The sequence below is a fragment of the Lagopus leucura genome, unplaced genomic scaffold, assembly GCF_019238085.1.
Source record: "Lagopus leucura isolate 7727_CA_CO unplaced genomic scaffold, USGS_WTPT01 Super-Scaffold_100012, whole genome shotgun sequence".
Taxonomy (NCBI): domain Eukaryota; kingdom Metazoa; phylum Chordata; class Aves; order Galliformes; family Phasianidae; genus Lagopus; species Lagopus leucura.
This window is the reverse complement of record NW_024962267.1, coordinates 7,987,952-8,014,464: the sequence shown is the minus strand read 5'-3', so window position 1 is coordinate 8,014,464 and position 26,513 is coordinate 7,987,952. Positions and strand designations below refer to the sequence as shown.

The 26,513-nt window shown below is 36.9% G+C and overlaps 1 protein-coding gene across 10 annotated transcripts in view; it reads left to right on the top strand.

Annotated features, from left to right (window-relative positions):
* Positions 1-26,513, top strand: part of PDE1A (phosphodiesterase 1A) — a 200,853-nt gene that overhangs the window by 125,062 nt on the left and 49,278 nt on the right. For all 10 annotated transcript variants that reach the window (XR_006179598.1, XM_042874543.1, XM_042874544.1 and 7 more), the window contains one exon: positions 21,195-21,308. Coding sequence is in view for 9 of the 10 variants with exons in the window: in XM_042874543.1 (XP_042730477.1) it covers positions 21,195-21,308 (114 nt within the window). In the remaining variant the exon portion in view is untranslated. The remainder of the gene's footprint in view (positions 1-21,194; positions 21,309-26,513) is intronic.

Genomic DNA, 26,513 nt, shown 5'->3' with positions numbered 1-26,513 from the left:
GGTCAAAAGTTGCAGGATTTCTTGCCCAGGGTGTCCTTGCTTGGTTACTATGAGATATACGTAGTAGTTTTTTTTTCCTCTTGCTCGCACCATCATTTTTACCTTCTTACAAAACTCTTTTGGCTGGTGAATGTGCAGGGCATGATAGTCCCTGACCTTGAAGGGGATTCCTCTGTTGGGACTTTGAGACATCAGCACTTCCAGGCATTTGCAGCTGACCTGTACCCAAGCATGCTGAGTTCAGCTGCACTCTAGACAACCCAGCAGACTTATCACAGTAAATGAATAAAGGCACCTCTTACAAAAAATAATGTAAAAGTAAATATAATAAGCAGCCTTTATGTAATTGTTTTATGTAATTGGTGCTAAGAGAGAAGCACAAGTGAAGGTTTCCCTCCTAACCTTCAGTTCTGCCCTTCGTTTCATCTGACATTCTGTGAGATACAGTTCATACGGTGCACAGAGAGAAAACATTGTTCTGTGTCGTTTCCTATGTTTATACAAAACACACTGCCTTGCTCAAAATCAGTTTGACTATAGGAAATTATAGCCAAATTTAGATAAAGCCATTTGCTTGGAATAACTTTGGAATATCTTAAAATTAGTATTATAGGGCACTTGGGTTTCTGGGAAGGTTTTATTTTGGTCTCTAGTGACGTGATATGGTATGCTGTGCAATTCTGTAGCAAAATAGCTGGCACTGTTTGAAAAGTACAATTTAGTAGTATTTTCCATTGTTCACAAACAAGGCCTTCAGATTCAACAAATAGTACTTTCCTTTGGAAAACTGTAAATACTACAATTATAGAATTGCAGCTGAGCTGAGCTAATTCAAGTCTTCTCAGAAGCACAGACTAAGCTTAATTCTTAATTAATCCTTAGGACACCAGTGCTAGGGTCTCTACTGAGCAGCTGCTCCAAATGCTATGCCTGAGGCTGGTGCTTTCCTGATGTCTTTAAGTGGAAAAGCAGTGTGTGAGGGCCAGTGGCCTCTTACAAGAACTGATATAAGTGTCTGAGCTGTTGCCAGGCCAGTATTTTCCTTCATACGCTTTGATGGCTCCATGAGAAGTAAAATGAGCAGTCTGATTTTTGCAGGTTGGATTGTGTAGGGAGACAGAAGGACGTGTTTATTTATATTACTTTTGTAAGTAATATAAAGTAATTTAAGACTTTTTAGTAGAAAACTTATATACAGCAACAGTAGTGCCATTGGCCAGAACCAAAGTCAAAGAACTGCAAGCAGCCGGGAGCTTCTGCAACAGCATAAGATGGTTGCCTCCTGTTTTGTGCAGTGTTAAGTGAATAGTGGAAAAAGAATAGAACTGCCATCTTCTTTAATGTGAATCTGGAGAAACAAATGATGTCTAAATTTGAACACATAAAGATGCTGAATTAATTACTTGCATGCATTGCACAGGAGTTGTACACAGCCCAAACACGTTCATTTTCTAGTTTGTAATGGATGAAATGGCATTGCATTGACAAATGCTTTCTTTTAAAAAAGAAAAAGATACTAATAGTTTATGTAAAAGATTAGCAGGTGCAGTGACCATGAATCCTTTCACACTTGTACAACTGTATTCATAAACGTATCATTTCCAGAATCTCATAAAACAAAACAAATCACAAGTAGTATTTATCACCCTTTTAGGGATGGTATGTGTACTGTGATCATGGCAAATCTGAGACTGTTGAGTTATCTGTAAATTCTACAGACAGAAAGAGCCCGGGAAAGAGGCACTTTATTGGTTTAATAAATTCCCCTTATTGGCTTATGGTATTGTGCGTAAATTATATTTGATAATTTTGTATAGATGAAATATTGAAGACTGTGAGAGCTAAGAGATTTAACTCTTGTCAGCTAAACTCATTAAACTCTCTGCAGCCCTAGTGAGAGGGAGAATGCATAAGATGGAGACTCAGTAAATCCAGCCAGAACCAGTAAGTGTCAGTTAGGCATTCAATTCCTTGCTGTCAGCCACTGATTCCTCTTCTCTGACCATTACTTTATGTAAATGTATGTGTGTAACTTCACATATTTTTAAAATCTCAAAAAATATTCTTGTTTTGTGAACTAAAGTTTATCTCATGTACAATCATATACAAGCCTATATACATATACAAGCCTAGAAAATGGCTGAATATGGTAAACTATGTATATACATTAAAACTATGAGCTATTCTTCAAGAAGCTGTAATTTTCAGAAATGTACATAAGATAAACAGTGCTTTTAAGCATTTTCATCCTTTAGATCCTTCCTCATCCTCACACAAAACTATCTGAAAGGGATTCGGAGGTCAAATGTGCAGCGCCCAGGTGGAGGCCTGCATTGCAGCGTGTCACTGCTGAAGCAGCTTGCGAGCCGTGTTCCTCGGGCCAGGTTGATCTCACAGAACTGGCTGTGAGGGGAAAAAAAAATTGCAGCCAGTCTCTTCCCAGGGAAGAGCAGTGTGTGTCCTCAGCTCAGAGAGGGGGGGGTGGGGGGGTGCAGGGAGATTAGTGCTGGGAGACAGTTGGGGGGAGGAGGGAGCTGCTTGCGCTGGAGCACTTGTGTGTTCCCTGGGTAACTGAGTAGGCAGACCTAGTAACTAATGAAATGGATTATGAGCATAGAGTCCAAGCTTGGATGGCAGAGCATAGCTTGTCTCAGAAAAGATGATTTGCCAAATGTTTTATCAAAAAGGGCAGTTAATGTACTGGCTATAAGATAAATGGGAACCCAACTGAAGTGTGGAGGCAGTTATAATCAATACTCCTTTAATACAGCGTTGGTGGTATAGAAAGATTTTGGTGTAACGATATGTATTACTTTCCTTTGTATGTCAGAAGGGAGTCCTGCTTGCTTGAGAAGTGAGTTAAAACCTGGACATGGTAACAAATATGGCCTATGTGGTTAATCCAGGTTATAATCACTTGCAAGAGATGAAAGATCATGCAAAACAGAGTGCACTTGTGTTTCTACATCTCAGAGCGCTGCAGTATATATGTGCTTTTCCTGTCTCCGTCTCTCTGGCTTTCTCTTTTTTTCTGTTCTGCTCACAACACATGTACGAGATCAGCTTTTTATGTCATACTGCAGTAGCACCATCCCACACACTCTCTGTCTCTGAAGAAATGTAACCCCTCTCCCGTTTATCTTCAAGTAGATTTCAGTAATTTCTGAACTGAACATCTTCTGTCTGAAGAAGCATCTATCTGCTTAACCTGTAAAGAAATGACAGCCTAGGCGGGAATCAGTCGCTCAGACACAGGCATCTAGTGCCATCCGAGGCACCAACAGGTGCCTGGGATACCACCCAGGGCTGGCAGATATGACACAGGACCTGCAGGACACCTGCGCTCTTCTGGAGCAGCAGCTGGGGACCAGGTGAGATACTCTAGGGCTTCTCAAATGGCACTAGATGTCTGCATTTGGTAATGGGTTTAAGCCTCCTGTTTCTGGGCGTAATATATATTTAATGTATAAGATGACTGATCAAAAATTAGGATCCTGGGTGTTTTGTTTTGTTCTGAGGCCAACTTTTGCAAGCCTTTAATTACATCGTCTCCCTCTCAATGCTAAAGGAGCTGCTTATCCACCTAATTTCTGACTGTTGTGGGTAAAATGCATAGCTCTCCAGAGTGGCTATGAAGCAGCTGTTCTTGAAGGGAACTTTGATAAATGACGGAGCATTCAAAATTTGTCTTGTTCACAATATCATATGAGCAAAGCCACACAGCTTGTAGAGCTAATAGCTAAAAATGAACATGTATATTTATGCAGAAGGCTTTGCACTCTAGGGCTTGTAAAATCTTCTGTCACTTCTGACAGTGTGAAATTTGTGAAGGAAACAAAAGCCTGGACTGTATAGCAGCTCTTTCTGAAACCAGATTTATGTTTTGTGTGCCAGAATAACATTAAGTAAATCCTCTTCTTCCTGCTAAAGAAGCTAGTTAGTTTGTAGCTCTCAAGAATTTTCTTTTTCAGTGATAAACATTACTTTGAAAACTTTTCCATGCACCTGGGTACTGACCAAAGACAACAAATAACGGAACAGGAAGCCATAATTCAATTCTTTGCTGTATAGAAAGCTTTGCAGATGACCTAAGCAGCTACATTATTTATATGCACTGGCTTTTTAGAGGTTGATATGTTTTTTGGCTGATGGAAATGGAAAGGTTCTTCTTGTGTATTCTGTGCACATGTAGCTGGTTTTTAATCCTCTCCTCTCCATAATTGCCTATACTCCTTTTCCTTCTGTTTCAGAGAACGACAGGCATAAAGCATTCCCATCAGGATTCCTTTCAAGTGCATAAATGTTGCACACTGAAGTAGCTGCACAGTTTTAAAGGCTGAGGTCTTAGAGCAAAATCAGTACAGCAGGGACTTTTCTCTTATGAATCATTTTTATTTTTTGTTTGAAATGGGTATTAGTGGCATTTGTATTATGTTGTACTTTTATTATGAATGCTGCTCTTTTGTCTTTACCATATTTTATGTTGATTATACATTTTATTAATACTCTCAAGATTTTAATTAAACTATATTCTTAATAATTGAAATTTTTAACATGATAATAGAGCTGAAACTTGTGCCAAACCTCAAACCTGAGGACAGCATGACTTACTCCAAAGATTGGCTCCTTTCCTCCTTTCCTTTGACATAGCTAGCAAAAGCTACAGGAAGCAGAGCTGCTTTTGGCACTGTTTGTTGGGTCATGGGAGGAAGCCAGTTCTTCCAGCACATCAGGTATATGCAGTTTCTTGGAAATGTTTCCTTTACAGTGGTATGTGGAAATACATCTCTAAGAAAAGAGATGCAAGGAAAAATATACATTTACCATGGCAGCAGTTTTTCTTTTTTTTTTTGGTCTGAACAGGTCCTGCACATTTTCAACTCCATGACATCTCTCTCCAGCTGGCATTAATGGACAGTTATATGTATTGATAAGCAGGTGAAAGTTCAGTGAATCTTTTGATGTTACACCAGTTATGGTTCTTCAAGCAGTTTAACAGGTTGCTTCTTTTTGGCATTTGTAGATATTTTCAGTTCATGTGTGTCTCTCTAGAGACAAAGAACTGAAGCTAAAATTTCCTATCATTCTGTCAAAAGTGACTGAACAGAACAAGAAGAAAAATCTACATTGTGCCTTTAGGAAATTTAGAACTTTTCTGCATAGTAGATAAGATGCACTTCAGTTTTCCGGAACCTTTATCTTTTTTAATCCATCCCATATGTCTATCATGAAAATTTGTCAACTAGACATACATTAGTGGTACATGATCAAAACCTAACTATTGCTGTTCTGGCATAAAGTTTAGCATGTGGAAACCCAAATCTTTTGGGGTGAGCAAAAATTTGATCAGATACTTTTCCACAAGATGCATTTCCTGCTCTTCTAGAGGGTGACAGTTACCTGTCCAATCTGCCTGGCTCCACTGATTCAACTGGATCATGAGATTCAGTCTTGATTCCATTGATGGAAATGGATGTTTTTGCTTTGTTCTACTGGAAATTAGCTTAGGTAATCACAAGGTAGTCACAAATACATATTTGTGTGTGAATATGAAGTGGTATTAGTCTAAAATGAAGAATTTGGCACATTTTGGCACATTTTGCTGGAGCTGACAACACTTCCACAGCCATTTACAATCATGCTGTTAATAATTTATTATTGGTTATAGGAGAAAATTTAATTTAGTTAAAATGAACATGGGTGGGAACTTAATAGGTTCATTTATTTCCCTCGTGAATTTTTAGCCTCCACTTTGCCACCTGCTCCTTTCTGGAAAAAAAATGCAGTCAATTTCCTTCTGTGCGCACATGAAAGAAGTATGGAATTGTAAATTAAGATGCTCATTTTCATAGTGGGAAATCATGGCTCCTACCCCATCCTGCTGTCCTAGTCTGAGCGGTCATGAGCAAAATGGAACATAAAATCATGAAGATTGGGAACTGAAACCAGGCTGTTTGTTGTTGGAGTGCTGAGAGTTTCCCTGATAAAACAGACGGTCTGGAATTGGCCGATAAATACTTACGTCAGCTAGGCAAAGGTCCTAATGTGCGTACTGATTTAGAGGAGCAGAACAGTCCTTATCAGATGGCCCAGAGGCTGGTGCATGAGAGTGAACTGCTGAGGACATAAAGCTGTTCTGTCCTGTACCAGTTGAACATGCAGAAAAATGCAAAGTGACTGCAAAATGCTTCCACTGCTCAATATTTTACTGATAAGAAGTTTTTGACAAAATACAGGCTTGCTTTTTGTATGGAAATGCTAATTATTCTAAACCAAAAGCACTTCTTATACTGTATCATTTTCAGTGACATTTGGCTCGAGAAAAAGATCCATACTTATGGTCTACTTGATAAAAAACAAAAACAACTTTTTCACAAAAAATTAGTTATTTCTGAATCATATGAAAGTTGTTGTGTTTACTATGTGTGAAGTGCCATGGCATTAAGTATAAAAGCTAAATACTGAGATTGTCAGATCTGAATTTAGAATAGAATATGCAACCTTAGGAGAACCACTGTAACTTGTTGACTTGCTGTGCTTGCCACAAAGTAAAACATTCTCCTTTTAATTTTCAGAATGACTGCTAAATCTAGCAGCTACATAAAAACAGCCAGTTTCTGTAGGAGGACACTGATAAATGATCTGGTAGATCACACAATTATGCTGTCTGATCCAACAGCAGAGAAGCTGCAGGGATATATTTTCACTAGGAGAGGCAAGGCATTAAGATGAATCCATCTTACAACAGTGTTTATCTTTTTAATAATTATGAGCAGATAGTTAAATGCAATGACAGGTCCTCTGAAGAGAGTTTCTGTAGACATTGTGAATAGGATTTTCATTATGTATTTATCTTAGTTTCTTTTTAAAATCTCTGCAAGGTCTGAAAAACCTCTTAACTGAGTTTTATGGGGCTCCTATAATCCTATTTGTAAAAGAAAAGTTTCCATGTTCATTCACTGATGTAGGTCTGCAAAATACGGTTTCAAGATTTTTCTGGTTAAAGAAGATTTATGAGACAATATGTTTTGGAAAAGTTCCACAGTTTTACAAATGTGGGATTGGGAAGTGCTGACAAGACTCAAAGGCAGCTCAAAAACTGCATTATTCATCACAAGAAAATATTGGAGCAATTCTGCAGGAAAAAAAAAAAAATTATAATTTCCAAAGCAGACCTAGGACTAAGATGTATTAAATTTACAGCATTATAAGGGATGCAACTGAAAAAATTAGTGATGCTTAAGGTAGTATTTATTCCAGCACTGTCAAAGAAAGGATGTTTTGGATTGTTTAAAATACATCAAAATTTCATCATTTAAGGCATAATTTCTAAGCCCATGTCTAGTGGAAATTTGGTGAAGTTAAATAGTGTTCATAAAAGGTTTTGAAAATCAAGTAATTATTTTTTTTTCCTCTTGGAATATTTCAAGCCAGTTAAAGATCATTCTGCCGTATGCATTTTATAATTTGCAGCTCTAAAGAGGCTGTATCAGAAACCATCCTGAGCAAATTGGATCCTAGTATGCAGCAAGAGCACCTGAGACTAAGTGAATGACTGTTGTCAGTGAGTTGCAATAATCTGGATGTGTTGGTGGATTTGGTACTTGTGCTGTTTGGGAAGTACTGGTATGGTGAATCCTTCTGCCCTATGTGGGAGAGCTACCCAGTCCCACCTGCTGACACCAAAGTTACTTCACTCAGCTGGATGCTGCTTTGGCTCTGCAGGGCACCAGCACAGCTCTGCTCCTGCTGGGGCTTTCCAAAGGATTCATTTTCAAATTCTTTGTGAGCTAGGTCTGGAAAGAAGATGTACTACAGGTTTACTACTTCAATCCAATATTATGTATAACATTTCATAAGACTGAAATGTTTCTGGAGAGCGCTGCAAATGAATTGAGTGGAAAGAGTAATGGAAAAGCAGGAGAAAATAAACCTTATTGCTGTAATCTTTGTGCTCATTTTTATGCATTTTTGGGGCTAAAGCGATGAGAGTATTGATGTTTCAAATGAATCTGAATGGCTTTACTCAGCAGCTTTTATGGGCTTCTGAAAGAAAAAGGTCAAGTGCATAGTGCAGCTAGAGTTGTGAGGTTAATGTGTGATGAAAAAGAACTGCGGCCTGCATTTTCATCCTAAAAGTGACAGAATGGTTGAAACCACAGATGGTAAACCACAGGGGTAGCACTCTCAAATCCTTCTCAAAGAAAAAATATTCCCATTGTTATGTCTAGTGTTGTCAGATTTTGGGGCTCACTTTGATTTATATTCAGATATATATCTGCATGTAGAAATATTCTTCCTCTGAGAGGAATTAATTAATTCCTCTTACTGCAAAAATAATTGAGATCTATGTCAGACAGCTAGAGAGCATTAAAGAGGTCATGAAAGTTTAGTACATTTTTATGTCATTTCTGTAATCATGTTTGTGGTTGAGGTGCCAATATCTTTTTTTTTGTTTGTTTTTTGTTTAAGTATATCAGAATCTAGCTAAATAGCTCTGGATGAGTAAACCTCTCCAATTCTATTATCAGAAAATAGTTTGTATCTTCTTCTGATTAATGTTTTTTCTGGAGTTGTTATTTAGTGAGGTAAGTTTTGAAAAGGTTGATTACTTTGTACCATAGGAATATCTTATTCCACTGTTCTGTGTTTGTTCATTTAATGTTGTTCCTGTCTGAACTTCGGTATTCCATCATAGAGTCTGAGATTAACTATTCTGGATTAAAATTTGAACAAAATGCAGCTGGCATGGCCTCAAAATAGTAATCATAGTAAATGAAAAGCTAAAACAAGTACTTACATACCAGTGCATTTTGAAAACTAGAATAGAAATCTTTTAGGGAAAAATATACTTTAAATTACTCCATGGATTAACTTCACATTCAATCTGACTCACAGTAATACAAGTGCTTTTCTTTAATACCTGATCCAGGATCTACTGCAGGGAAATTATTATATTAATTTTAGTTTCATTTCTTTTTCATGTAAAATGCATTACAGTGTATCCAACTGCAGAATGCTGGCAGTATTTTAAAATATATGTTGATCTATGCAGGTTAGAAGCACATTTGTCAGACAGCAAATTTAAAACATAATAAAAAGTGAGGATTAATAGGAGAATAATCCTCTATTCTCCCAAAAGTTATATCACAGACCACTTTTTTAGCTGTTATTTGTTCTGGTACTCTTACTTCATGTTATTGTGGGTAGGGCAAGTTTCTTCATAAAAATATGTATTTTTGCTACTTTAGTTACTATATTGAATGTCATTGTCTACACTCTGGCTTTTTCACATTTCATTCATATTCCTTGCCAGTCTATTACACAGAAGGGCTTTAATCTGGCTTTTCTGCATGCTCTCAATTAATCTATCAGGTATTTCAGCACAGGTTTCCTAAAAAGGAAGCAGATCCTTTTGCCTTAAATGTTTAAGAACTAGGCTTAGGTCTCTTTATTACGTGATTTTTATCCTCCAGCCTTAAGGAGAGTGCAGTTGTCAATGCAGGTGTTAACAAACTGGAGCATATATATAGATATCCACCTTCCAGTTGGGTGTTTTGAGATCTTTTTGCTTTTCCATAATTTTTGAGGTATACAATGGAAACAGATGTGATTTATTTTAAATCTCTTTCTCTGTCTTTTGGTGATTATCATTGCAGAAAATGAAAACATGTGGCCAATGCTAACACGGAAACCTCTCATTCTTTTTTCCAAATTGCATCCCTGAATCCTTGGGTCAACTCACAAATCACTTAAGTCATAATCTTACTATTTCTTAAAATAAAATATGTAGTCCAAAATAAATACAAAATACAGCATTATGAAAATCCCAAAGCCACAGAAAATTTGGACTTGCAGTGCACACTTGAGTACAGTCAAATCAGGTGTTACTGAACATTGCATAGCAGATAGACAACCAAGGAACTGACCACTGTATTAAAGCATCTAGGCACATATGCAGTTACTGTTCTTTGATGACCTATGGTTGCCTCCCCATAAAAGGGTAACCCTTTTTTCTGCAGTGAACTTCCATTTTAATGAGATTATTTTCAACCCATACAACTAGCAGTAAAATGTTATGTACGCTTTCCATCACAGTCAGGTAGGCTGTAAACACTAGTTGAGTTAAAATTTAGCTCTTTTTTTCCATGGTTTTCTTGACCAGTTCACATTTGTAGAACCACATACAGCAAAAATGAATCGCTCTTTACTATCGCTCTTTTTTTTTTTTTTCTTTTGAACACTGTTCATTCAAGAATGTCCTATGTTGTATACAATCACATCACTGAAAGGCCTCAATAAGATTTGCCCCAGAGATTTGCTTTTCTCCAGCCTGAACAAGAATGATGTAGATATCTGGAGGAGAAAGTAATATAGTGATAGCAGACTACAGAACCAGGCACTTTATTTCCATCAATTTACAAAACGTAACTCCTTCATGCTTTGCTGTAGTACTTCTACTATAGTACTTCTGGTTGTCACTCAGGTGAACACTATCTCATGATCAAGGCCTGGGACTGGTTACAAGAGTATAACAGCTGACTTGCTTTTTTTGAGCAGAACAGAGGCTTACTTCTTTGAGTAGTCTTATTTTAGATTAAAGGGAATAATTTAAAAAATGATCATTCCAATATAAAGATAGGAGGATCTGAAATACAATGGAAACCACTACAATGTATTGTTTAGGAATGTCAGACAAATCACAGTATGTAATTAGATTTTATAAATTTCTCTAGCAAACTGTTTTACTGTCCATTTTTATTTCAAGTCATGTTTGCTTTTTCTTATACACGTAGGCTTTTTCTAAATCCCTAGTAAGTACGTAGATAAACACTTACTTCATAGACTCAAGAACTTAATTGGTTTTCAGTTTCAAAATGTAATCGTAACCAGGTTCTTGGAAGGAATGTCATGGCTTTGCACAGAGACTGAAGGACAGTGATTCATTTAGTATGACTGAAAAATGGAGCACTTAGAGGTTCTCATGACCATAAGGGAGTTGACGCCTTCAAGTCTCACTTCCCTGGACAGGTATAATTAGGGATGTTGTACTATTGTCACTCTGAAAAAATCAGATTTTGATTTCGGAATCCTAGAAGTGCACAGAAATTAAGAACAGAATTTTATGTTATTAAAAGCTACTTTTGAAAATTTCTTAGATGCGGTAGAGAAAAATCTAGGCAATTCTATGACAAGGATAGTGGCCTCTGTCATTTTGATGTCCTGTATATAAGCGCTATGCTGCAGTTTGCTACAGTCTGCACAATTTCTCACAGTGTATTAGTCTGTTTTTATTAAATATGATCAGGTGAGAGCAGAAGGAATAGGGGAGGCTGCTATGAGTAACATGAATTAAGGCAAAGGAACACTAGCATCTAAAGCCTCAGCACCAGCTTTAATCCACTTTTACCTTCCTGGATCTACAAAGCCTGGGCCTTGTATATGGAGGCATCAGGAACTTCCCAGACTGAGGAAAAAATGGCTGCTCTAGGCAAGGCATTCACTACAAACTATTTTTTATTTGGCTTGCCACAGTTCTTGTCACAACTATTTGCTGAACTAAAGGCAGTATGAATATAGCCCATATGCTGGATAATGGGTTGAAAGTGATATTGCTCAAAAATAACCTTTTGGGAAATATTCTTCTTGACGTGTTCCAGGGACGTGTTTATGTTTAGCTCTATCATTCTGAAGTACTCAAGGTGAAGCATTTCAAGGATAGATACTAAATTTCAGTTTCACACCTGACCTTAATTCAAATTTATTTTCTCAAGTAGACAAAACCTAGATGAAGATCACATGCGTAGGAATGGTCATATCACGTTTCATCCCCCTCAAAGAATATAAAGGACGCTTTGTCTGTTTGATTCTTTTCTCTTTTAAACGTTTATACAGTTCTCAAGTGTGTTTAAGCTTTTCTAATGTTCTACTTCTCATTACCAAGATCTACTTTGAAGTACTTTGATTTGGCAATTCTTCAACAGAACATTTATTCTTAACAATTCCAAATTACAGAAGTCAGTTTTACACTTTACATAGAGTGCTGGATTCTATCGTCTACAATTTTTCTTTTCTTCATTTTAATTACAGCATTGCAATTCTAAATAAAACCCTTATTCATATTTTTTACATTGTTATATGCATTACATGTACTTTATCCTTTCTTCAGAATTACTGAGATGGTAATGATTTTACAGCAAGATTGTACTGTAATTACTATAGCTGTTGTGCTAAAGCATTTTATGTCTTGCTTTGTCTTTTGAATGAAAAAAATCTTTTTATTGGAAATAGATGTGTTGAAGCTGTTAATTATTCAGGAAAAAGACATTTGTATTAAAGAGCTGGTATTTTTTCTTCAACATTTTAGGCAAATTAGAGTGACTCTTACATGATTTGAAACTTTATTCAATAGTCCGTTAAAGTTTTAAATGAATTTTGAAGAGTAAAAAATACAAATATTTTATTTTCCAATAAATACAGATCTGTGCTTTGTTCCTCCTGATATACTTTAAAAACAGAATTCAAAAGAAATCGACTGTCATCCTGTCTGGAAGACATTATTACTTTATATATTGGAAGTATAACCTTTGTATTCTGGTACTTCCTAAGTTTCATTATATGGGACTCCTAAATGAAACAACAATCTTCTGCCTTTAACAATTAGAGAAATTGGCCAAGAACACTTTTAGAAGCCTTTACAGGCACAGCTATGTATTTTCTTAGTAGTAATCTAGCAAATATTTTCAGTACAAGGTTACTGATTCTAGTCAACGTGGTCTTAAATGGAAGACCATCAACTGACTTTTTACATGACAGCTTGTGTTCATAATGTTTCTGGAAGGACTCTCTACCTCTTTTCATGCTTTTTTTGAGGATGAGCATCAACAGTCCTCAGCCTAGTTTTTCTGAACCTCAGCAACGAAAGAAATTTTCAGCATGTTGGTTCAGCATGGGGGCACCATCCCCTCTGTGCTAATGGCTTCAGGGTGAATGAGAAGACAGAATAAAAGAAAGTAATGAGAGGTCAAACCTTTATAATTTTGTGTGACATTTGATAAGATGATAACACTGCATGAAGAGATACTATTTCATAGAATGACAGAATCACAGAACCATTTGAGTTGGAAGGGATGCGTGAAGGTCATGTACTCCGACAGTCCCTACAGTGAACAGGGTCATCTACATCTCAATCAGGTGCCCGGAGCACCATCCAGCCTGATCTTGAATGTGTCCAAGGACTGGGCATCCACCACATCTCTGGGCACCCCGGCTATCCTGTGCTGTGCCTCACCACCCTTATTGCAAAAACTTCTTCCTTATGTCCCATCTAATGACTAATCTATTTTGTCTATGAGTTTTGAGAGTAACTAAAGCAAGTTACAGGTTCTAGCAATACTTTGTAGCAGATAGGAAATGGAGAAATACTTTCTAGCAAGAACTGTAAAAACAGCAGATGCATTCTGTCTTATGACTGACCATCCATGGGTCAGAAATAGGTCATGATCTGTCTTCCAAGTACATGAGATGCAGTGGCCATGAAGAGCTGCTGTGAGACAAGGATAACTGAGTTTCTTTGAGGCACAGTCAGTGATCTCTACCAGGTCTGCACTACTTTGAGAATTTCCAGTGGTCCAGAGGTTTTGGATACAAATTCTATGCTGGAATGTAGAGCCTACACACAAATGTCATGGGAGGGACATCTCTGTGAGATAGTCTATTTGGAAATATCTTTCTCCTGCCATGAAATTATTATTAAAAAGAATGCAGTGAAGTGCTTAGGAAGATTTGGAGGCTTAACTTCTGTCTTTTAGCAGCTTCTTTGGTCACTGTGCTTAAAGCTGCTGTTTGCAGCAAAAATAAAGCTTTTAAAATGTCTACAGGGAATAAGGGATATGTGCTTCTGTGAGATTATCACATTAACTTCAACAAGTAAGACTTGCTGAAAGCCTTCCATCATTTTCAAGCATGATTTTTGGCAGGTGATGAGTTTACATTTGATTTCCCAGCTTGTTCTTGATAATGAATTTAGCTAGATTATGATGAAGACTTTCAGGCGTGCAGACTGTTCATGTGTTTGGCAATTTCAAGATTAAGCAGCTTTAGCTAGCACTCTATCTAGCGTATATACAATTCAGGGGAACCTTATAGATCAAATGCCAATCTTCAGTCAAATATAAAGATTTATCAAAAGCCATCCAAAGGATAATTTGCAGTTTACAAATCCTATAGAACATGCATATTTGTCTTTGATTTCATGGATTGAATGTGAAATGGAAATATGAGATAATGGAAGTGGAAGCTGAGCTCATAAATATACTCATAGAATTTAGAGTAGGAAGAGACTTGTTGGATACTAGTTGGATCTAACAGAAGACAGAAAACACTTAAATGTGTGTACATATTATTTTAATATATTTTCATTAAGCTTCAATCTGGAAAGCTGTTGAAGAGGGGAACTGAATTAACATTAATGATGATTCATTGGTGAAAGTGAGAGAGAAGTGTTTGAAAGACGCTTAAAGCTTCTCTGAAATAGGTTATATTCTTCATCTATGGAATGTACAAATGCAGCCAGGGCAGATTCACATAGTCTCTAATGGTGAAAGTTACTTTTGGGGAATGATGGGCAGTGCCAGGGAGAGAGACAGAGACAAGACAGACACACACACACAGCAGGGAGGAACACACAACAGGATCCCAGATAAGCCTCCTCCTCTGGGGCTTCTCTCCAGGGCAGCTGGTGGTGATTATGATTATAGTGAAAGGTTATAGAGCTGTGAGCAGGAGACATTTAGCATTGCTGAAGCATTCCAGGCACTTGCAACGTTTGATCAGGTTTGCTGAGAGTGAGTTAGGCAAAAATTTAAAAATGGTTTTACAGAGCTTGGACCGGTTTGTGATTTCAGGTGGAAATCACGTAAGACTCTTTGGCTTTGAGAAATTTCAGCTAGATGCTAAAGAAAACTTGGGAATTTTGACTAAATTTTGATTAATCCTTTAAACACACTTGACCTTGATACTAAATGAGACACAAATGGCAATATTTACACAGCATTACAGTTTTAATACTATGAAAACATATAGAGTAAGTTAAAATGAATCGAAGCCTGATGTAAAATGCCTGCCTGAAGTAAACCACTTCATCTTGCGTAAATGCGATCAATATTTAAACAGCCAAGATGACTATCATCATAAAAATGTAGGTTTTTTTCATTAAGAAAGTGTGTGCTATATAGCTGCAGAATTTCTATTTTAATTCTTCAATATGGGAATGAGGTTTTACTATATAAAAATGTTGGCTGAATTACCAGCAGATTCAATATTTATTTTCCAATGACTGAATCATAATTACAGATCAGTGTGTACCACTCATAGTGCTTAAAATAATCACAAAATGAATTGTGATTCGTGAAACCCTTAGCAACCGCAAGGCTTCCTGTGCATAGGCTCAGACACAGGAGTGACTGAGAAGTTGTTTCGTTAAACACATTTGCAGCACCAGAAGTGTGATATATCTTTCTTGCAGTTCTCTGAATCAGAATTTAGAGACGCAGCACCTCTAAACAGAAGGAATATTAGATAACTGCATTGTTTTGTTTTCAGAGGAATGAAATGTACATCAAGATCCAGATAAGGAGCTATCCATTCTAATCCTTGCCCATTATTGACCTGTTGCCTTGACTGGCAAAGTGTCCTTGTGTCAATGTATTTTCCTTTGTGTAAAAAGTCTTGAAGTAATGGCTAGTTCTTTTGAAGCCACACTACTGTCTATATTGTAATGGCAGGTGGGAGTGGGGAAACAAGACCTGCTAACCAAAGGGATTGCTCCTGAACCTTTATTAGCATATTTTGAATATTTTCCTATTTCCTCTCATCCATTCTAATGATCTAGTTTTTCATAACCATGTATTAAAAATATTACAACTGTATCTGCAATTTTGTTGTTTCATAGATGGTATTTATCTTTTTTCCTGTAGAAAACATGCAGAAAGGGAATTATAGCCTTGCCATCCCACTAAAAAGTTTCTAACAACCGTTATGTTATTTTGATTTTTGACTTGAAGAAGCGAGAGCGTGAACTTTGTACATAATTTATGCCTATTATTACAACTTCTTTTTTATTTCTGATCTATATGATTATATAAAGTATTCATTGGAATAAGTGGATTATTTAGATATAGATGTCCTGTAACTTGTGATGCTCCCCAGGGGTTGGTGCTGGGTCTGGTCTTGTTCAACGTCTTCATCAGTGACCTGAATGAAGGGATGGGCTCCATCATCAGCAAATTTGCTGATGATACAAAGCTGGGAAGATTGGCAACATGCTAAAAGGCTGTGCTACCATCCAACAAGACCTGGACAGACTGCAGAGTTGGGCAAGGAAGAACCTGATGAGATTTAACAAGAGCAAGTGTAGAGTCTTGCACCTGGGGTGGAATTACCACATGCATCAGTACAGGTTAGGGGATGACCTGCTGGAGATGAGTTCTGTGGAGAAGGACCTGGAGATCTGTTGGTAGACAACAGGTTGGCCGTGAGTCATCAGCCACCTTGCGCCTGGTGGCCAAGTGGTATCCTGAGGTGCATTGAAAAGAGAGTGGCCAGCAGGTTGATTCCCCTCTGATCTGCCCTGGCTACTTTGTCCAGTTCTGGGCTCCCCAGTTCTTAAAAGACAACAATCACCTAGACAGAGTCTAGCAGAGGGCCACAAAGATGATTAAGGGCCCAGAGCATCTCCCACATGCGGAAAGGTTGACTAACCTGGATCTGTTCAGCCTGGGGAGGAAAAGATTGAGAGGGGATCTGATAAAAGTTTATAAACATCTGAAGAGAGATGGATGCAAATGGATGAGGCCAGGCTCTTCTCAGTGGTTTGTAGTGATAGGATAAGAAGTGATGCCCTAAAACTGTAATGTAGGAAATTCTGTACTAACATGTGTAAGAACTTCTTTATGGTAAGGGTGATGGAGCACTGGAACAGGATGCCCAGAGAGGATGTGGAGTCTCTTTCTATGGAGATATTCAAAACCCATTTGGAAGCCTTCCTGTGTGACCTATCGCAGGGTATGTGCTTTAGCAGAGGACTGGACTCAGTGATCTCTGGAGGTCACTTTCAACCCCTGCAATTCTGTGATCTCTTGAGGTCCCTTCCAATCCCTATGATTCTGTGATTATATGAACTAATTGGATTGTCAGAAAATGGTTACTATCCTCCACCTTACTTTTAATTTCATATTTCGTACCTGTCCATTTTTAGTTTATAATGTTCATTTAGAGGGTTAAATCACTCATATAACAGTAATTACAATCAAGTTAATCTTCTTAGTCAGTATTAAGTTGTCCAAACAAAATATGAAATTGCAGTTTACAGGAAAGTGTTGGTTCTGTCCTCAGTCTTTTTTACACATTGTCAGGACTTACTCATCATCTTTTCAAGTAATTAATACATTTGGCACACAGCAAGGGTTTTCTCGACCAGTTCATGAAACATAACAATTTATTAGTTGTAGTTGTACTTAACTTAAACAATACACACCATTTTAAAATTACATTGTGATTACTAAATATTAATACAAATATCTTTTTTCTCTGAAATTAGCATAAGCATTTTTAGAATATTATTATTAATATTTTATTTTAAAATAATATCAATGTATTCACTGTCCATCCCTCAACAGTGACTTCCATTATCTTCAAAATATAATAGGAAACAAGGTTTATTTATGGTTTACTTTACAGTTTACTTCACTCCCCCTTTATCTGTTGCAAAAGCCAACTATTTTGCACAAAGTTTCCAAAGCAGTTTTAAGCTAAGTCCAGATGTGTAGGTTAGAAAGCTGGTTCTTTGCAGTGCTTGGCAGTGGGGAGGCCCACTTGGAAGATGAAGACAATTGCTGGGAAAGCAGATGAGTATTCTTGCTGGGCAGAGGTGTCAGAGGCTGAAGGGTGAGGGCCAAGCAAGCCCAGCCCCTGCGCCTGCTCACTGTCAAAGGCAGGTGAGGGCAGAGTGTGCCTGCATTGTCCAGCAATGTTTTTTACTCCTGCATCATGGCTGTTAGTGGTGTTTACCTAATAGGACAGAAGTTGGCTCTCCACCACTGCCTTTATTACTTGCAGATGTCTCTCACCCTTACAAACTGGGACTGGTAGTTTTAAACTGTGCTTGTTATTTGTCCTGAGAGAAATAAGATGTTTCTTTCTCCATAAATCTATTTCTTTCTATTGTGTTGTGTTAGCTCTGCATACAGTTTATTTTGTACCTCAAAACAGTTCATTTTTCTATTTCACGGCTATTTGCTACTTCAGATTTTTCTCATTATTTCTTTCTTACATTTCACAGGCAGGATCGTACAAATTTTAGCTCCAGTTTTAAGTAGCATTTCAAGTCTTCCAATTGTATTTCTCATGTTTCTTTTTCACTTATTACATGTAATTCCACAAAAACAAACAAAACCCAATTCCGTCCAGCTGCAGTAATCACTATTTTTTAGTTCTTTTTCTTTCTCCCTTTTACAAAAATTCCTTTGTCTTGCAGAATGCTGCACTATAAGCATTTTAACACTTGTTTTGTCTTATAAACTGATGTATTTATTTTTTTATCAAAGTGACATTTTCAGTAAAGAATATTCAATCTCATTATTGAAATATTCTCTCTGTATCTCTGGCTGATTAAATACTGGAACTGGTTTAAGTTTGTGGGATCTCCATGCTGGAGAATATCACAAACTCAGTTGGAAAAGCCTCTTGCAATTTGATCTGACTTCGAAGTTTCATCTACTTTGGATGTTGACTCTGCTTTAAGCAAGGGCTTGGACCAGGTAGGCATCCCCTTCAACCATATTATGTTGTGGTTTTATGGAGAGCTGCATTGGGTCAGCTGCAGACATTCTTGAGAACATAACCACACAATGCGGATGTGTGAGGTGACCAGGTCAGCACTGAAATGTATGAGTTTTGTCTTTTCCTGTCTCTGTGACCTCTTCAGAATCCCCTTAACGTTGCCTGAGAAGACTTTCCCAAATTTCCTGATGTTTTATTTTGTTCCGCATTCTTCCTAGTGTAAGAAATGATAGCTGCAGGGCAAACTGCATCAGCTGACTGTGACCTGTGAAGTAAGGTATTGCAAGGTCTTTGTTGCTTTCCAACTCCCTCTGGATTTTCTTTCCTCCTGCAAGCATACAAATAATTCCACATATCTGTCATTTGATCTATACCCTGAGGAAACAGAGCCATATAGTTAAAAGCAAAATACACTACAGGAAATCGTAGGGTTTTAAGCAATTTTGAACCATGATTGCTGTATTCTAGCCTGGTTCTCTCTTTGTGAAATGATGCCTTTTTAAAACAATTTACCCTTCTACCTCAAAAAGTGAAATTTGATCTGACACCAAGGGAACAGCACAAATGGTTAAATTATTGGCAAGTTGTAGCAGTGGTGTCTGTGCTCGGGAGAAACCGTGTGCATGGGTGCATGCACTGCTGAGAAGCAACCCTCAGGAGAGTTACTGTGCATGCACCAAGTACTGCCAGCCTGTTTAGTGAATTTGCCTCTGCAGTCATTAGGTGCTCTGAGAGAGAGGGAACAAAGTCCTAGAACTGCCTCCTTGTGCATAAGGTTGTTTCTGTGTAGGAGATGCATTCTCACAGTATTTCAGCCACCCACTTCAACCCTCTGAGAAAAAAATCAACTCTAATTTTCCCATTCCATTTATACGTAATGCATTGTGTAGGATACCAAGTGGTTATGGTTGCTAAGAGCCCTATTTGTATTATGCTCGGTACAAATTTCAGGTAAGACTTTGAAGAACTGAGGAAGTTGATCTTTCACAATACCATAAGCTAAAATTATGCTTATTTCCAAATAAATATAAAGGAAAAACATGAAGGTTGTTTTATGATGGAATAATACTTTCCAAGTTTGTGGGAAATTTATTCCCAACACTGCATCATTAAAAAAAAAAAAAAAAATCATACATTTTAATTAGGTTGAATCAAATATTTTATATGCTAATAAAAATAAATGAACATAAATCTGCCATAATTTCATTTGCCTATTTTTTTCTATTCATTATTTCTACTGATTTTGTATTGCTTATATTTATACAGTGTGTTGCATGTTGTAGATTTTTTCTATAAGTAGCCAGCATTAGATGACTAATTTCAATTTTTTCAATTCAATTAATTTCAACAGACTTCTGAACTAGATGCTCGTTTCACAATTTGTTTTCACATTTCATAACATAAAAACATCCCATCAAAACCGTTAAAATAATAAATGATTGTTAAAATAATTTTATTGTTAAAATCATAATATATCTTTACAAGAATCTGCCTTGTATGTTACAAAACTGTAAATCATTTCAGCTTAGAGATTTGCACAGAAAGAAGAAAATACCCATACTTGTCTGAACATCCTTTTTGTCACAGCTCTACAGAGTTACTGATAATTTTTCAAAGAGTTTAGGAGGAATCTGATGTTCAAGTAATTTGTCTGTGCAAGTTTATTGCCACAGAGGCATGAGTCCATGCATTACAAAATCTCTTTTGGGCGTTTCCATGTTTGTAATGTAAAAGAATGTTCTCAAAACTAAAAGTTAAAGCACACTTGGGAAAATATTTGGATTTTTCTAATGCCATAGGCACCACCTTTCTTCTGGTATAATGATGAATTCTCTGTAAACACAGAGCAGTGGAGCTCCACATTAGCTCATATTCTGCAGCAAAAATATACTGGAAGCCAAAATAAAAATAAAGTCATTAAAATGAAGGAAAGTCCATGTGTCATGGATATTAAAAATATCACCTAACTTTTAAGCAGGGAAAAACCATGTATGACAACCTGCAAAGCTTTATTTAGTGTTTAAACAAAACTGGAGACTAGCAGTGTCACAAATTAATATAAAATACCTGTGATCATAGTTAGCGAGTCCTCTCTGACTTATTGGACCTCTGACTCTTAATGGACCTTACATATTTGATAAGCTGTAAAGAATGGACAATTATGTGTGAACAATTATGTTATGTGTGTTCTCAAAGTGGATTTAAAAACAAAAAAAAGACAAAAAATGCATCAGAGGTCTCTTCACAGTGACTGTTGCATTGCTTCCAATATTCCAGATGGAAGAAGCTGTTACTAAAATTTGAAATAAGCAATGCTCTGACATATATATATATATATTTTTTTTCTTCCACAGATTAAGATGCTTGGTGAAGCAACTGGAGAAAGGTGACATCAATGTGGTAGATTTAAAAAAGAACATTGAATATGCAGCATCTGTGCTGGAGGCAGTTTATATTGATGAAACCAGGTGAGTCTGACATGAATAAAATCATAGAATGGTTTGAGTTGGAAAGGACATCACAGATCACATAGTTCCAGCCTCCTTGCTGCGGCAGGGCTGCCCCCACCAGCTCAACTGCCCTGGGCCCCATTCCATTTGGCCTTGAACGCCTCCAGAGATGGGACACGCACAGATTCTCTGGGCAGTTGTGCCAGTATCTCACCGTCCTCTGAGTAAAGAATTTCTACCTTATATCTAACCTAAACCTCCCCTCTTTTAGTTTAAAAAAGGAAGAGCAGTTGGGAGTTACATTTTACAAATCTCGTCTTTGCATGCAGTTGTAAATGTTATGAAATGAAGATCTCTGCAAATCAGAATAATGGGTAGCTTTTAGATTTTTTAGTGACAAGGTTAAAGCACTTAAGATTCCAAAGATCAGGTGTAACCATCATCTGGAGGATTTGCTTAGTTTCTGTCATCTTCACTTGCCAGATGTTGACAGTATAAAGTCATAAGAAATTTCTGAATGATGGATGATGGATTTTCTTTCGCACATAGGTCACACAATGATAATCATACTGAGGACTATGTCACGAAAAAAATGAGCTGTTTGGAAATGAAATGCTCACAGATATGAGTCAGGGTATTATAATCTGGCCACTAACACATAAGTTAACGAAAAGTTGTGATTTATTTTATAGTATTTAACTATTTGTTTGTATTTATCATTACTGGCAGTATTAATGGCAGTCATCTTAAATGTGGGTTGACTTTAATGAAATTGGAACTTCTAAGTAAAAGTTCTTCCTGAAAACATTTTAAGATATGTAATATAATTGATGCTAACTAGCTAATTTACAATTTTATTTCAACATGCTTATTTTTTTTTTTTTTTTTTTAAAGCAGAATGTTCTTGTAAAACAGTCTGCCAAACCCTCTTCAGTACTGCTGGAGCACGCATGCTATGTCTAGTCTCAGTCCCTTCTGACATTTAGGAAGTCTGCCATCTACTAATTATTGCACAGACCTAGCTATCTCATCCTCTTTTTCTTCTTGGAAGTCTGCAAATGTGATACAGTGCATAAACTGCAGCTCTAACTTCTTCCAGTTTCCTTTCCTTTAATGTGTGTGATTCACACACCAAACCTTGCTGGTTTGTAATTAGGAGCATCAACTATTAGGCAATAGAAAGCATAAACATTTGCAAACAGAAGGATGAAAACAATAGCAAATTTGGTACCAATGCTCTGTTTTTCCCAGATTATAATACAGACTGGGCTAGCAAAATCACTTCTGCTGGTGTCCTGCTCTTAGAGTTAATGCCTGTCCAGTTCTGTAAAACTGTGGTAAGAGAGACTTCCGGAGCAGCTGAGTCGTAGTTAATTCCATTTATGTACCACTACGAATATAATTATTTCAGTTTTGCTGATTGATTTAAGTTAATCAAGCTTCCTTTGTATTGTATTGTATCAAGGACTGGTTTGTGCATTTAAAATAGTTTGAAGTTAAAGTGATAAAATTTCTTAGGGAGATGTACAAAGAAATGATCGACACACTTCTCTTCAAGCGTATATTACCCTAATAGCACCATAATATTTTATTTTCCAGTAATAGTTCTAAATGTAAATTCTGTTGACACAGTTCAAGTTCTCAAGAAGCTTTGGAAAATCTGGGTCCTCACCTCTGCATCGTGCAATACCCTAAAATCGTCAGTGAACAGAACTTCACGTATTTTGCATGAACAACCACGGAGCTGTGTCATAGCTGCACAGTCAGTTGGGAGCAAGGATGTAATTACTCCTTCCATGCACCTCCCAGGCACTGTGATTAAGTGGGTACAGTACTCATAGCTCTTTCTGAGTAGTAGCACCAGGACTGTGAAAAATTTTTGTTTCTAAAATAAGGCCTTTATTGAAACAAATAGTATCATTATAATGAGGAACCCAGTCTTTCTAGCTCCGTGTGGGAGTATCAAGAAAAGTAACAGAAATTTCATATGCAGAGAAATCTGGTACACCTGAAAATGCTTAGATTTCAGCAGCAGCAGGTGCATTATTTTCACTGTAAGAAACTCCTTAAATAAGTTTATTGCCCTCATAGGTCTCAGTGGCAGGATTATTAAACTGCCCAAATGAAAATAAATATACTTAGCTTTATAGTGGTCTAGAAGATTTTTGTCATTCTCAGGCTATTTTCTTAACCTTAGGAGCATTATGATCTCATAATGGTGATTATTCAGATGTTTTCAAAAAAAATCATTATGTTTGGGGAAGACCACAGGATGTCCAACCTTCATCCTGTGCCCACTAAGCCATGTCCCTCCTTGCACATCTACCCTTTTCTTGAGCACCGCTAGGGATGGTGACTTCACCACCTCTGAGAAGCTCATTCCAATACCTCATCACTCTTTCTGAGAAGAAATTTTTCCTGATACCTAGCTTGAAATCTTATTTATGAATTGCATTCCATATTTTGCGTAACAATATGATTTTTCATTATAACAAGTCATAAAGGAAATTAATTAAAACTGAGACAAATGTCTAGTTTTGTTGTAACTCACTGAATACTTCAATACAGCTGCAAACTGAGCTGATAGACATACTAATTTTTGTTATTATTTTCTCTCTATATATATACATTAAGCATATGGATTATGTATTTCCTCCCATACCTACAGCTATTTTTCTGAAGTATTATGATGTAAAGGAATTTTCCTTGCCCATGCTACTTATGGCATGAGTAACAGTTAAAAATGAAGTAACTTTAATGAAACCAATTCTTCAAATTTTGTTCTCCTATTTTTAGTGTTTAGTACTTTATATTCCATATTGTCTGTTTTGGTTTATAGTTTCTGAATTTAACTTCCGTCTCTGGACTAATGCAATGAGATTCAGATTTAGAATGGTGCATTGTTTGAACCTTCTGTTAAATGTATGGTAAGAATACAGGCTGAGTTTCCACTTTTGTGAAGTATTGTGAAATTCTAAAATATTTAAAATATTATCTGTACTACTGTTTTAAATTTTGACACTTTCCCATCTAAAAAAAATAATAATCCTGAGATTTGATGTACAATATAGAAAATGCAATGATGTCTCCTTGTTCAAAGTATTGCAGGTTTAGGACAAAAGGTTCAGTACAGAGCACTCAACTCACATTAAAAGAGCCATATTTTGTGTTTTACTAAACCATTGCTTACATATCCAAGAAGACCTCAGCTTCAACCAGGCACTAAAACTGGATCCTGTCTGTGATGTTTTCTTCCTCCCCCATTTTCTGGGAGACAGAACTCAATACCAGTTGACAGAGAGCCCTCTAAAGTATCTCAATAGTCAGATTAGGAATAGCAGTGAACAGAGAGAGATTTGATTTACTTTGATTGAAAGGCCTTTCAATTCTATAAAGTTGTATGTGGACATGCAAATATGTGCAAGCTGGCAGTACCTTAAGTTTTCATTTAGCATACAACCATCAGCTTGAAATGGACTATAGAATTCCAACCCTTTAGCTGAGTAAGGAGCACCTTCCTCAGGTCCTCTTACTTGCTTCTCTGCTGTTCTGTTGCTCTCTGCTGTGGCCTCTGATCTGAGGATAATGTAGCATTTTTAAAAACTGAGTACACAAACTTATATCCATACAAGCTCTTTCTAAAAATATATGCAGTTGGGTTGGTGAAAAGGCAGAGAGGTAACGCAGCAGGTTTTAATTACAGTGTTCTGAGAACAGACTCCTTTGGAACTAGCCAGATAGTAGAAATAGCATCCCCAAATTATGAAAAATTGATTTGGGGTAGTGATTTTCAGTATGCTGTATGAAAGATTCTGAGCTGACAGGAAGTTGGAAAATGGAGAGAAGTCAGATATATGTAAGTGCTGCTTTTCTCTGAGCTTAATTATCTGTGGCCCCATGTTAATTAACAAGCTTCTTTATCAAACACTTTTTAGGACTGCTGGATCTGTCAGTACTGCATAACTGTAAGGCACACGAGACACTTCCTTGAAAGAAAACTAGCACTTTGGTCACTGGAGCAGAGGCTCAGTGTCAGCTAAAAATAATCAGTGAACCTCTCACTGTTCCAGCCCCTCAGCAGATCTCTGTGGAAGAAGTTCAGACTTACTCAATAGGTGTTATAAATAATTCTGACAAGTCTTGCAGAATTTTCTCTGTTTGTACCTGACACTTGGCTTGAGGTAGTGGAAGAAGGATTTTTAGAGTTGAACAGGAAATAAATACAGCCTGATAATCCAGTGAGGACAGCTGTTCCGTTCCTTGTAAACACAGCTCTTCATTTGTGGTAAGTGAGAAGAAAATAAGTCAAGTAAAATGTAGATGGAAATGACAAAATTAAGAAAAAAAAAAGCATTTGAAAGCCAAAAACCCTGAAAATTTAAACTTACTGTGGAAAATGTTTTTAAGTTGTTCTGGATAAAGTCAGAATTTTTTGTTCGTATTAAAAGTTTTATTTTTACACTTCATGTGCTTTAATATTTTACAAAATAGACTTGATTTCAGGAAGATATTTATCTGTGTTTTTTCAATTCCATGCATAGATATGACTGGTTTTATACTGTAAAATACCCTTCTAAAAGACTTCAGTCTTTTGAAAACTTCTAACTTAGATGAGTTCATATTTCAGTAATACGCGAATGAGATGTGTTTTATATAGCTAGCAATTGCTTTCAGCATCTTTGTTTGAGTCATCAAGGAAAAATAACAAATACAAGTCATTGCCACATTCTTGAGGCGGAAAGGAAATCTCATTAAGGGTAAGTGGTGTTGTAATAATACGTGTCATCTGTTTGCATGAGAGATCTGGAAGTGCTGGAGGTATTTAAATGATACCATAATATAAACACAGCAGTCTTTCTGAGGAAAAACCCCTTATTTAAAAATGTTTGCATTCGGATATGCATAAACTTAGTGAAACAGGAGGTCATTAAACCCAGTCTTTGTGTCTGCAGCTGTTCTATACACCTAGGACCATAATGAATTTCCAGTGCACTGCTCCAAGTAAATAGTAAAAAGAAATACCAAGTATTTCTGCTGCTGCCAGCCTTAAAGCAGGGAAAAATGCTAAACAGTGACTGTGCCACTTGCAAGAGTTAGAGTTAACAACATCACCAAACATCTACGCGTCCTCTGAAAACACACCACAGAAGTATTTATGATGGGGACACATGTCCTACATTGTCATGTGGAATCTAAAGGAGAGGAGAGGAGAGGAGAGGAGAG